The sequence below is a fragment of the Ipomoea nil genome, unplaced genomic scaffold (genome assembly GCF_001879475.1).
Source record: "Ipomoea nil cultivar Tokyo-kokei standard unplaced genomic scaffold, Asagao_1.1 scaffold1932, whole genome shotgun sequence".
In the NCBI taxonomy this organism is placed as follows: Eukaryota; Viridiplantae; Streptophyta; class Magnoliopsida; order Solanales; family Convolvulaceae; genus Ipomoea; species Ipomoea nil.
The window spans coordinates 2,321,848-2,335,023 of record NW_017618360.1 but is presented as its reverse complement, the minus strand read 5'-3'; the positions used below and the strand labels follow the sequence as shown (position 1 = coordinate 2,335,023).

Below are 13,176 nucleotides of genomic sequence, written 5' to 3'. Positions count from 1 at the left end.
ACAAATTATATCATGGACCAATGTCCACTTTGTATTATAGACCTGGTCTAAAATGACATTAGATTGTTTACATGCAATTAGTTAACATACTATGTGTATATCGTTAACAAATTATGTGTCAACTACAATGTGAGGTGGACGTTGGCCTATGGTATAGCAATTCGCAAATTATGCAGTAGACTCGTGTCTACAATGCATTGTGGACACGAGTCCAAAACGACGTCGTTTTTAGGGAAAACGCGTCATTTCAGTTAAAAAAATTTTGATTTTGTCTCGCTGTTAACGGCGTAATTCGTTTGTGCCATTATGAATGTACAATTATGGGATTATGAATGTACAGTTATGGAATTACGAATGTACAGTTATGGAATTATGAATCTAAGTTATAAAATTATGAACACAGAGCTCTGACATTATGAACATATAGTGATAAAATTATGAACATAGAGCTCTAAAATTGTGAACATCGAGCTTTGAAAATTATGATTTTACAGTTATTGAATTATGAATGTACAGTTACAGAATTATGAATGTACAGTTATGCAATTATGAATGTACAGTTATGAAATTATGAACACAGAGCTCTGACATTATGAACTTACAATATGAACATATAGTGATAAAATTATGAACATAGAGCTCTAAAATTGTGAACATAGAGCTTCGAAAATTATGAAGTTACAGTTATTGAATTATGAATGTACAGTTACGGAATTATGAACATAGAGCTCTGACATTATGAACTTACAATTATGAACATATAGTAATAAAATTATGAACATATACTCCTATAACAAAGCGGTCTGAATAAAAAAAAAAAGAAAGAAAGATAACAGTGCCTAACGGCACTGTTACCTGCACACAGGTCCATATTTGGAATTTAAACATAAAAAGAAAAAATTGTTTATTTCCAAAAACAATTTTAATTGGGGAAATATTGCTTGGATAACTCTCCAAGATATACATTGACTTATCCAAATAAGTGTGCAAACCAAACAATGAAAAATGGATGGAAAGATTGGTTTCAACTTGCTACCGTTTACTTGTCGAAGTCAACATTTCCCGTGGTAAACTATTAAGAAATAGTATACTGCAAAATTATTAATACAAGACAAAAGTACAAAATAATAAAAACTTCACTCCTTCGTAAAAAAAATATTGTATTATAATAACATAGACGTAAAATTCTGCATAAAAAAATTTAAGATTTAATTCTTATCCCAACATTATAAGTAAAATTACCAAGTCAGATGTGTCACAAACGTCAAGCATATGAGTCTTATTACACATCAAGCTTTTGATAATTTTCATTTTAAAAAGTGGTTGATGGATTTAATTAATCTGAGTGACCCGATAATTAAAGAATAGGATAAATAAAACGGACAATAATAATACAAAAAGATAATGAACGTGTGTCACGGGAACAAATCTTGTACTAAAAGACTATTGCAAGATGATTACAAGAGATTATATGTATTTGGACAATAAAGATGATAAGATGATAAATGATGATGATGTGACAATTACATGAATATTTATGCTAATGAGTCTCCTAACTGTCTTACTAAAAAGGAGTTAGTTGCAACTACTTAGACCGCGCCCGATATCGTGGTCGGGGCCCGTCTGGTGCCATCAACCGAGGCACAGGCCCAGGCCTAGGTCAAGCTTAGGGCTCAGCCTAGGCGGTCAAGGGTCTAACGCGGGATTCCGCCCTGGAGTTCCGAGTCCAAACGAATCTATCTTGCTCCGCTACATTAGATCGATTTACTACGGGCCAACCTCCAATATATCCATGTTATTTGTATTTTAGTAGGTATTTACACTTGTACAAGGCACTAGCAATTTACATTATTATCCAATTAAATTAAGGATAAGTACGAGATTATACAGTATAAATATATTGCCATTTGGTGGGGTACCCCACAACCCAAGTGGGTACCCACCCGTAAGCAGGGGTGTGGACCCCGATCCAACATGACCTGCACCGTGCAAAGTGGCATCCACCACCAAAATGTGTGGACCCCTATTTTTGCACTCCTCAACATTGTACAAAGTGCATACCAAGTGGTTTTTATCCCTTTTTAAAAATTTTTCCAGAGCGAATGTTAAAAGTTGAAAATTATTAACAAGTCACCATGTCAAATCACATAATTTAACAATTTATTAATCATTTTCCACAACCAAAAAAAAAAACAAAAAAAAGAGTTGCCAACCTTTTGCCCACTTACAGTCTTACAGAGACCTTTCAGGAGACTTATCAGTTGCCATTGGCAAGAAACAGACATCAAGCATGCGTGACAAAATGATATAAGAATGTCTATACGGACTTAACTTAATCGTTCAATAGGTAGTATTTGAAAAAAGAGATCAAAGTTCGAATCTCGATAGCGATAGTAGTAAAAATTATGCTCAAAGTAGGCCGATCATGAGTCACCGTGATTTACGAATCACCATAGAAGGAACGATTGAATGTTAATTTTTTAAAAATGTCTCTCATATGGATTCCGTAAGAAATCATGAGTTCATACTAGAATTGATGTGAAATCGTACCACATTAACATTATAACACACTTTTCATGTATGGTGCTGGTGGATAAGGAAGAAAATGTAGCAAAAATATTAGCAGTGTACATATTTCCAGCTTGATTATGTGTGTTTGTGGCAGTGATTGATGAACAATTCAGCATTGTTGAACTTGAAAATTTTCTGTACTGATTAAATTCCATTGGCAATGGCAGCAGGTTTAATTTCCAGTAGTGTTTCAGGAGCAAAAGAGCCTTGAAAACAGGTAACCATGGCAGCCCTGAACAGTGTCGATCAAGGGACAAGTCTGGCATGCGTCTTCCACCGGACGGTCCATCCATTTTCTGGACAAATCATCGCAGATCACGGCGATCTGATGTTGCAGAACAGCTGCACCGAGAGGTCCTACCAAATTCAACCTAGTTGCGGCGGAGATCACATCTCTCATTGTTATGAACATGTAACCCTTCTGAGAAGCTTCCGGATCCAATCCGAGAAGCCCGCAAACCATTCCGAAAATGGGGGCGTGGTGGAAATTCACGCCGCCTGTACTCAGAGACGCATCTCTCATTGTTTTGAGGATCGGAATTTCCAGGAAAACAGCGGCCGCAACTCTCATGAGCGCTGATCCTTGCGAGATCGACGCCTTGCGGCTCACTTCGTTTGTCAGTGTTGCATCCAGCGTCCTGTCGAGCTTGTGCCATGTCTCCATGTCGGGAGATGTGGCTGCAGTGTAAACAAAAGGGAGAAGTAGACTTCCGGTGTTCTCCAGTACATGGATCAGGAATGTTCGAAGATCTTCAGGCCCCGAGACGATTCGAGCTTGAATTGCTGCCTCAAGGCCAAAGGAATGAGCAAATCCTCCTGTGGGAAGAATGGAATCTAGCAATTGCCATTGGCTCCACGTACGTGATGCTTCCTTTGGGGTACAATCCATAGCTCCATCATTTTTCTCCTCCATTGCAACTACAAAAACACCATGAAAAGGTCTGGATTAAATGGAGATAAAAGGGAAAATAAAATGAAGAATCTATAAATTAAAGGTGAACCAACTGAACTGGATTAAGACTCTGGGAGTTTATTAGTGCTTGCGGGAAGCTTAAAATCTTGCTTCTTAAAAATTTACAGGAGATTGGGTGTGGTATGAGTATTGTGCCTGATGCCTGTCAGATGTTTGATAAATTGTCTGTGAATGAAACATATTTGGATCTCTCTTGTGTTTTATTATTCTCCAGTAATCAAGTTAATTAACATATAGTCCAGTGAAAATCCATGACTGAAAAACCTTTAATGAAAATCTTATTTACTTCAAATATGGATTTCAGATCTTGTTTATTCTGCAATATTTGCATATAATCAAAGAGAGAGAGAGAGGAATTACCGTACCGAATCTGAAGAGAAGAAAGTTGAGCTAATTTTCGCAGCCTTTACACAAATTGATGCCTAGATTGAAGAATCAAGAGCTGAAATAAGAGTAGGAAGAGACTCAGGAGAGGATGATTAGATGAAGCTGGCCCAAAGGCCTAATCTTTGGTTATCGTACTGGAGCCCACAAGGAAGTGAAGGTCAACATGGTCATAGCTTAGAAGTAACGTTAGGGAGGAGAACTGGAGAACCGCAAAAAGATGAGAGCTTGCAGCAAAAATAGTCTTTTTATTCTTGGATTTCATGGATGTCAAATAGAGGAGAAGATAAGCACCACAAGGAATTTAAAAAAAAAAAAAAAAAACCCCAAATCTTCAATCAGCTGGAGGTAACATCATATTACTTCATGCACAATTTATTACCATTTGAGTTGTCTTACTGTAAGAACTTTTTTAATTCATTTTATAAAGGTTTTTGTGATGCCATGCCACTGTTTTACGCTTCTACTATATGTTTGCAGGAGATTCCAGTTTTGTTCTTGAAACAGTATAACTTGTTTACTCTTCAGAAATGTGAAAAAACAGACTTACAACTGGGAAAGACTCAATCTTTTGAATGAAGTTTGGATATGAGAAAAAGGGACATTATGATACAAACTATGCATTTGATACAAATCACACAGCCTCCTTGAGGCTTCTGATCAGAGGGAAAAAAGGGGGAAAAGGAAGGAGATCAGTTACACTTCCATTGTCTTCTGATTCAAAGCTGTGTATCTCCATCTCTCTTTCTCCGCAAAGTCTGCATCCAGAAACTGAGCTATAAATGCCCAAAGCCGGTAGGTGTCTTCAAAGTTGGTCAAGAAGTTAAGTGCAATTGTAACCACTGCAATTCCCAGCTCAGCTTTTTTGCTTCTATTCCTCCCTTCTTCCTTTTCTTGACTTTCCCTTTTCTCTAAAACACTTTCTATCTCTTGATCATACTTGTCTGGGAACCAAATCTGATGTAGAAATCCGTGGCTGAGAGAGATGTTATTTCGATCAGCTAGCTTTTGTACAAGGGTGGGGTCTACCTTCTTCCCTTTCCAGTCATACAAATTAAAGGCCAATGCAGCTCCCCTGTCAAATTTTATTCTTGGTCCATAGATTTTGACCAGTGGTAAACACTCCAATCTATTTGGATGCTGGAGCTTCATGAGTGCAGTAATCAGCCAATTAATTAGGTATCTTTGTCTGTTATTGACTATCCTCATCCCTAGCGAATCCACTTGATCTAAGTACCTACATTCACATGCACAGTCTCCATGGCCTTCCAGTTCAAGAATCTGGTGGAGTGAAGCAATAGATTCCTCTGATTTCTCTTTTCCTGAATGTTCTGGATCAGTAAATGTTGAAGAAAATTCTTTTCCTTTCATTCTTGAAATATTGCCTTCTGTAGATTTTCCACTACTGTGCTGAGCAGAAATGGAGCATGTAGAAGAATTTGATGCATTTTTGTCATCTGCTTTTATCCAAATATTGTACATCTGTTCAAGTTCTTTGTCTGTACCTGAAGAATCTTCTAGCGAACGAAGTAACTGTGTTGGTGGAACAAGAGTTACAATGCCAGCACTTGTGGAAGCTTCCAAAATTGATACAACTGACTTCTTAACTATGAGGCAGCCAAAACCTGTTGGATTGCTCCCCAAAACCTTGTAGAAAGAACAAACGAGGAAGTCAGGATGACAAAGAGAGAGGCCAAGGCTGTCCATGTCCTTTGGTCCAAGTGCACAAGCATCAAGCAATACGTGCCAACCGTTTTCCTGAGCCAAACTCATCCACTGGTACGAGTAACGTGCTCCTGTTACTCTTGACTGAAGAGGAAACACAAATAATCCCCTGGAATTCTTCTCATTTTTCTTCCTCACTATCATTTTCCTTAACCTTGCAGAGTTAACTCTTAACCGTGGCCATTTGAATTCAGCTGATGTGATAAAAGCACCTCTTTTCTCTGATGTATCAACCATGGTTCCTAGTGCCTCACTTTCATGGTCATAAACTGTCAAAAGCTTTCGACTTGATCCAAAAGGGTAAGATTCTGCTAGAAGTTTGAAAGCTGAAGATCTGTTTGCAGTAAAGACCATACAATACTCATTTTGGGAGATTTTCAGGTATTCCATGATCCTCTGCTTGATGGCAGATTCCAAATCTGATCCTTGACCACCATGCAACAGCTGTGACTTTAGATTCACAGCCTTGAAGGATACATCAAAGACTGGGAAATTAGAAGAATGGGGTGAAAGAGAAGAAGAAGATGCAAGCTGAGACTGAAGCTGGGAGTCAGAAAATAGACCAATACCATTGTAATCTAGGCAGACATGAGATAGGTTATGGTATTCTTGAGCTCGAATTTTGTCAATCTGACAAGTCTCAGAATATTGAGGGTAGGCTTTGATGAATTGAACAAATGATTCTTGTAAAGATGGAAGAGACTCATGGTTGGTGAAGAGAGTATTAGGAAAAAAAGAAGAGGCGGTCGTGTCAGCAAAGTTGGGATGGCAAACTGCAAATATGTTTCTTGGCATGGAAACAACCTTCTGCTGTGGTGGGGATTCAACAATTCTGAAGGGAGGGTTTGGGCAACAACCTTGAAATACCTGCTCAACCTCCCTCAAACAAGGTGACTTCATATCTGCCAGACTCCCCTCTGAACCACACTTTGTGATGCATGTTTTTGTCTGTGAACACTATGTCCTTCCTCCATTGCCTCCTTGTCACTTTCAGTCAGTATTCATGACAATAAATGCAGCAGTTAATTAAATGGCCCAGTTGTTAAGACTTGTCGGGGAAATTCAATTATTTTTCTTACCTATTCTTCTTTTCCCAAAAGGTTGAATCTCCAACTACGTCCCGCATTTGGGAGGATGTAAATTACGGTGACTCAATGACTTAGCAGAAATGGCCAAATGCCGGTGCGCACAAGAGATCTACCGACTTTTGACAAAATCCCCACATTGTGGCTGCTGAAGTTCGAACCTTGGTTTCTTCTCCCAAATACTAGTTACTGAACCAGTGAGCTAAGCCCGGACAAGATCTCTTACCTATTCTAACAAGTTTGGTTGGTTGTGACAGGTGATGATTGTATTTGACATTTTCTTCATAATTAACTAAGTTTTTCTTCCCTTATTAAATGACTCAGCAGATGACGGTTAAGCTAACTCTATTGCCACTAGATGACAGTGTCAGATTACTTGCTAAAGTTGACTCAGCATCCTTAGTGTGTGGAAACCATAATCAAATTTTCTGCATCCAGCTTCTGCCTATCCCCACATCATGTTTACTGATTCATGCTCTTCTTCTTCTTCTTCTTCTTGAATTTAAATAAAATTTATTTGGTGGCAACAATTTTTTTATTGGCCGGCATCAAAGATGCTGTCTATGCCAAAGAAAGCTCTTTTTTGTTTGTGAAGGAAACTTTTATATAGTGTTTGGATCTTTGTGCTGGTCAAAGAGAGCTTTTTTACATATAATTATTCCTTTTAAGAGTCATTTTTGGGCTTAAAAAGGATGCTTACACAAGCTAAATAGTCATTACTCTGCTCTCACCTTCTCATAGTTGAGAAGTAGTCAATGAAAATTCTCCATGGCATATGACTGAAAACTTATTAATTACTTTTTTTGCTTTTCTTTTCTTGTTTCTTTTGCTCTGCCAAAGACCTCTTCAAATTCATTTCTTGGTTCTAAATATTTGTATATGTTAAGCAATGTATTATATTAGACTATTAGCATTAAAAATATTTACTACCTTCTACTACAAAGCATGGTTTTTATGATTAAAAATTCTTATGCTTCAAAAAGAAGTAGAAAGTAAAAACCAATAGTGGGATTTACTTGTAAACTCGCGTGGTTCAAAGCCAACCAGATTGTGATTAATCCTTGCCTTGTTGAACAGAGCTTAGTCCATAGATGTTCCAGGCTCAAAACTATGCATATACAGTAATACAGAGAAGACGAGAGCTGGCAATGCTTTTCTTGATATTCTGTATTCACTAAACGAAGAAGAAGAACCATACCTTCTGCATCAGCGGCAGCCAACGGTGTTTATGTTCCTCGTTTTAAGCTGAAACAGTTACAGGGCAACTCTCCTTTGGCATGCTAGATTTATGTTTTGTTGAAGCAACAATGCATGCCAATAAAGAGTAGCCCTATCACTGTTTCACTTACAAGTTGATTCTTGTTTCTGCTGCTATTTTGTTATGGTTTTCACTGCTTAAACCTAGGTACCATGCTTTATATATATATAAGGAACTCTAATATCTGTTTCAATGAACAGAATAAACCATGGGTGGATCAGCATATCCAGTCACAGTTATGCTGTGGATCTCTCTCCACTTGCTGCTTTTCTGGTCAGAAACTTTTATCTTTCCCACCCCATTTCTTGAAAGCTCCTTTTGTTTACAAAGTTATCAGATTCCTCCCTGAAATTATATTTGTTTGTGGGGTGCAGAAAAAGTGGTTCAAATCTGATGCTTTATACTTTTACCCTTTGAAATGTCTCATGAGCAAAGTCTAAAAATAGCATATCCTTGTCATATTCTTCATTATTTTTTTCCTCAAAAGAGCACAACCCTCCATGTGTACAGCACTACAGCCTATGAATCTTAAATTCTTAGGCAAAGTTATTGTGTTACATGTGTCTATAATGACATTATTCTATTACATATTAGAGTTTGCTGAGAAACTGAGAAACACAAAGTTTCATGTTTGGTTTAAAGGTGAAACATGACCTTAATGGCATTACCACCACCAGCACTGGTCTCAAAGGCTTGTTCCAGCTCCTCTTGAGTGAAGTTAAATCTGTGGGTTATCAGTGGCTTGACATCTATTTTCCCACTTCTAAGAAATTCAATGCAGAGAGGCCATGTGTTCCTGTATCTGAAAATGCCCACAATATCTACTTCCCTATCACCCAAATTGAAAATTCCATGTTAGATAGAATCATATGAAATTCAGGATTATCATTTCTCAGAAATGACATGTTTGATATATTATTACCTTGCAGATGCAGCAGTAATAGGAACTGTCATCTCGGTTTGGCCTAATCCAATGAGGCATACCTTCCCGCCAGAGCTAGTGGCTTGCAGGGCTGTTGCCATGGTCTTGTTGAAGCCAACACAGTCGAAACTCACATCAACAATGCCACCCGATTTTTGGCGGATTTGCTCCACTTCCTTCTCCACATCCTGCAGCTCAAAGAGCAATTCCAACCATGTTTGGTTACATAAACATAACAGTGATTGAGTGATTCTGCAGGCCGGCCAGACAATGAGAAAGAGCAACCTGAATGCTTGTTGTGACTTGAATGGTATGGTCTGCGCCAAGGCTTTTGGCAAATGATAGGCAACGGTCATCTACATCAGCAATAAGGATTGTTGGAGCCCCAAAGGCACGAGCTGCCAGCATGGTTACAAGGCCAATGGGGCCTGCTCCGAGGATCAAGATTCTGGTTTCTGGACCTATCCCGGCACGCCTACATGCATGGACACCAACACTCAGAGGCTCACACATTGCCCCTTCTTCCAAGCTCACATTGTCAGGTAATTTGAAGCACAAATCTGCAGGATGCACCACCTAAAATCCAACATTTAAGTACTACCACCATATATTGGTGACCACGAGCCAGTTCAGGATCGGAAGCTGGAATTTCCTATCCTGGGATAATCAGGAAGCACTAGATAGAATATGATTGTTATGGGGATTTCATTTACCTGATTAGCTAAGGAGCCATTGGTGGGCGGAGAGCCAAAGAATTTCATTTCTGGGCAGAGATTGTAGCGGCCTTGTTTGCAGAGATGACATTCTCCACAGCTTATCCCAGGCTCCAGCGCCACCCTATCACCAACTGCTACAGACTTCACTTGGCTCCCAACTTCTTCTATGATTCCGGCGCATTCGTGTCCGATCACCATAGGCTTTTTCACTACGAAATTGGCACACCTCATGTGCTAAATACATACCATATTTCCACTGTAATCAGCAAATTAAAGCAGTTCAATCTTTCTTTCTTGAAACAATTTGGGCTGATAATGATTTACCTTAAAGTGATGAACATCACTTCCACAGATACCAAGTGCCTTAATCCTGACTTTCACATCATGAGGGCCTAACCAAAGATTCATTTAGATTCAGATATGTAACCAAAGAAAACCAATACTAAAAGTACGTACCAAGTGGAGGAAGAATGTATGGTTGAATTCGAAGTGTTCTAACACCAACAAGCCAAGCTGCCATGTTTTTCTCGTCTGCTTCCATCTCTCTCTCTCTCTCTCTCTCTAAGTTACGGTTGATATGATGATCAACTAGTTTGCTACTTTTACTGGCCTTCAGATCAACATACACAGAGGCGGCCAAGCTGAATTTGGCCGTACTATATCGGATTGAGACGTTCACGTAACGTTGAAACAAGATCATCATCGGTTATCCTTTTCCCCTGGTCTAGTCACATACATGTGGCATTATTGTAGATGTGACCCTTTTTACCATTCAAAACATCATCAAATATTACCCTGCATGTAACATGTTATTAAAAGAATGTGTTATATACAATCAGCCTTGTACAAATAATAAGGGACCATCCCAACCAATTTGGTTAGAAAGTTTGATAATTATAAAATTTTAAATTTGAATCTTGGTGAGAAGATAATTACAAAATTTCAAGTTTGAATCTTGGTGAGAATTGTATATTAGGCTTCTTGATTTGAGCCGGTTAGCTATGAAGAATGTTGATTTACTTTCTTGTGGTCTTTTACAAGCTAAAGTCACAAGGCATGTTTCACCCAATGATTACACCTTTGAATAGTGACTCGTTCAATTGTTATATGGAATATGGTTCAAAATGCGAAATATAATTTGCAAAATGTGTTTCACCCCTTCCATTCGGTATCATTTCCATAATTAAAAATATTTGAAAGCCCATTTTTTAAAATAGAAAATGTATTTTAAGAGTAATTAAAATGTGTTTTAACTTTGAAGTGTCATTTACTAAAAGAAAATTTGTTTCAATTTTTCGTTTATCATCAATCGTTATACTGTGTGTACCAGGGCGCATAATGCATTGTGCGCCTTCACCAAAATGACATCGTTTTAATTGTTCAGATTTTGTGTATTATGTTAAGAGTTTATGTATATTGTGTTATGAGTTTATGTATATTATGTATTGTGTTAAATTATGTGTATTCTGTTATGAGTTTATGTACATTCGAAACAGAATTTTTATTTTTTTTTAAATTTAACAGTAGAAACGAAAAACAAAATTTTTAAAACAAAAACATGTTCAAATCGACATCGTTTTGGTCAGGGTGCACAATGTAATTTGCTGTTTATCATCGTTTGACATTTAAATGGGCTTTACTCAAATGGAATACCATACATCCAAATACTATTATTTGGGCTTTCAATTTGATTTTATATTTTCATGAGAACCCAATCAACATTCATAATAGAGTTAATTATCAAAATGGTCATTTAAGATAATAAAATTACCAATTTAATCCTTAACTATTTTTTTAATTAATTAAGTCTTTAACTTAAAAATTTTAATCAATTTGGTTCTCCGTTAATTTTGCCGTTAGACTTCCGTTAACTTGGGACTAAATTGGTAATTTTTCTATAGTCAAGGGACCATTTCAGTAATTAACTTTAGGTGCAGACAATTCGGTTCGATTTTCCGAACTAAATCGTACCAAGCATTAAAGTAATTAACCTAAGGATTCTGTTAAAAACTAATTGGAAATACCGCTTGATTTTATTTAAAATATAATAATAATAATAATAAAAGAAAATACGGTTCGGTTGAGAATGGCGAGTGGTAATGACAGCCTGAAAGTCCTTGTTGTTGACGATGATTTCACCTGCTTAGCCATTGTTGCAGCCCTGCTCGTGAAAATGGAGTTTCAAGGTATGGTTTCTGGCTTTTCAATTCTCTTCGATCCGTTCAAGTTTCGTACGTGGTCCGTGTTCTTGCTGTGCCATGTTGTGTGAAAGCTGATCCATTTAGAAATTACGAATGCAGTGATGCCCGATGGATGATGATGACAGCCAAGAGGGAAATGTTCATACAAATGTCCTCAGCTCCTCCACCATGTCAACACCGCTACACTTAAAACTGTAATACAAATGTTTATCCCAGGAGGAGCATTCCCAGTTTCACATTCCTCTTCTCTAGCCGCTTTACTTTTGCTCCCCCGGCAACTAACCAACCAATTCAAACAACATACATATATACATTCGTGTTTTTAAGGAAACTAACTACATATATACCTGCAGGCTGCAGGGTAGTATGATGTTGAATCGCAACCAACACCGAAATCAGCCAACCTGCAATCCCATTCCTACTAAACACTGCAGTAATTAATATAATTTAGCGATCACTTCATATCCATTCACTCAATACATTCGAAAAAAAAAAGATACTTTGTCAGGAACCTACGAAAGTCACGGATAAATAAATAGGCCATATAGTCACTGAGCGAACAAACCTCACCATGGCTAACTTTATCTTAGGTATGCTTACATCCTCGTCAAATCTATATATATGTTGCCAGGCCACCTGCGTGCATGCAAACTTCATTACTCAGAAATTTAAGAAGAAACAACATAACACCTCGTATGAGTTTTTAAATGTTGGAGCATGAATACAATAATAAGAAACTAAAGGAAAAACTTTCATAAAAAAAAAAAAAAAAAAAAAAAAAAAAAAAAAAAAGATCCCGATCCAGTTAATAGACATGCAGGAGCGCCGCGCCCATGAACTGGTGACATACATGTGCACACTCAAACCCCCTACCAGATGAGATTGCTTAACATCCTCAATTGTCAAGAAAACTTTCATGTTGCAGCTGCATCTTCCTCTACATTAACGATTATATAATCACATTATGGATAAAGGATAATGGTCGGTGTACACTGAATCAGAAAACAGTACTATCCCAAATGGTCGGTGGTTTTCTGTGGGCCGCGTGGAGTGGTGGTTATCCGGTGTAGGGTGGCTGAATTGAAGCTTCGGCTATATATAGTGGCAGCCATGGTTGAAGTTGGAACCATCTTCAATTCTTCTCACTGCCATCCCTTGTGAAACTCCTTCTTGCTTTCATCACTCTGAAATGTTGAGAATGGCGAGTGGTAACGACAGCCTGAAAGTCCTAGCTTCTTGTTGACGATGATTCCACTTGTTTAGCCATTGTTGCAGCCCGGCCTGCTCGAGAAAATTAAACGGAGTTCCTATTTTTGTATTCTCTCCGTTCAAGTTCCGTGC

The 13,176-nt window shown here is 37.9% G+C and overlaps 3 protein-coding genes and 1 long non-coding RNA gene across 7 annotated transcripts; 1 reads left to right on the top strand and 3 right to left on the bottom strand.

Moving 5' to 3' along the window:
- Positions 1–2,514: 2,514 nt before the first annotated feature.
- LOC109194097 (urease accessory protein F) lies at positions 2,515–4,005 on the bottom strand. Of its 4 annotated transcripts, none has more exons than XM_019344981.1 (2): positions 3,910–4,005; positions 2,515–3,492 (listed from the first exon to the last, which is right to left on the bottom strand). In XM_019344981.1, exon 2 carries the CDS (start codon positions 3,482–3,484, stop codon positions 2,762–2,764), a length of 723 nt encoding a protein of 240 aa, XP_019200526.1. In that variant the 5' UTR covers positions 3,485–3,492; positions 3,910–4,005; the 3' UTR covers positions 2,515–2,761. The 4 variants fall into 4 exon arrangements, with proteins under 4 accessions (XP_019200526.1, XP_019200523.1, XP_019200525.1 ...); XM_019344978.1 differs by having other exon boundaries at positions 2,515–3,489; positions 3,910–4,002; XM_019344980.1 differs by having other exon boundaries at positions 3,905–3,988.
- Positions 4,006–4,497: 492 nt separating this feature from the next.
- LOC109194094 lies at positions 4,498–7,818 on the bottom strand. The gene is made up of 2 exons (XM_019344973.1): positions 6,965–7,818; positions 4,498–6,732 (listed from the first exon to the last, which is right to left on the bottom strand). The coding sequence occupies exon 2, from the start codon at positions 6,551–6,553 to the stop codon at positions 4,625–4,627; it is 1,929 nt and encodes a 642-aa protein (XP_019200518.1). The 5' UTR covers positions 6,554–6,732; positions 6,965–7,818; the 3' UTR covers positions 4,498–4,624.
- Positions 6,461–8,426, top strand: LOC109194098. Its single transcript, XR_002056376.1, has 2 exons — positions 6,461–6,543; positions 7,816–8,426. It is a non-coding gene; the product is annotated as an uncharacterized LOC109194098 (long non-coding RNA).
- Positions 8,427–8,439: 13 nt separating this feature from the next.
- LOC109194095 (L-idonate 5-dehydrogenase-like) lies at positions 8,440–10,352 on the bottom strand. The gene is made up of 6 exons (XM_019344974.1): positions 10,091–10,352; positions 9,959–10,026; positions 9,632–9,868; positions 9,204–9,494; positions 8,919–9,106; positions 8,440–8,825 (listed from the first exon to the last, which is right to left on the bottom strand). The coding sequence occupies exons 1-6, from the start codon at positions 10,335–10,337 to the stop codon at positions 8,633–8,635; spliced, it is 1,224 nt and encodes a 407-aa protein (XP_019200519.1). The 5' UTR covers positions 10,338–10,352; the 3' UTR covers positions 8,440–8,632.
- Positions 10,353–13,176: the final 2,824 nt, after the last annotated feature.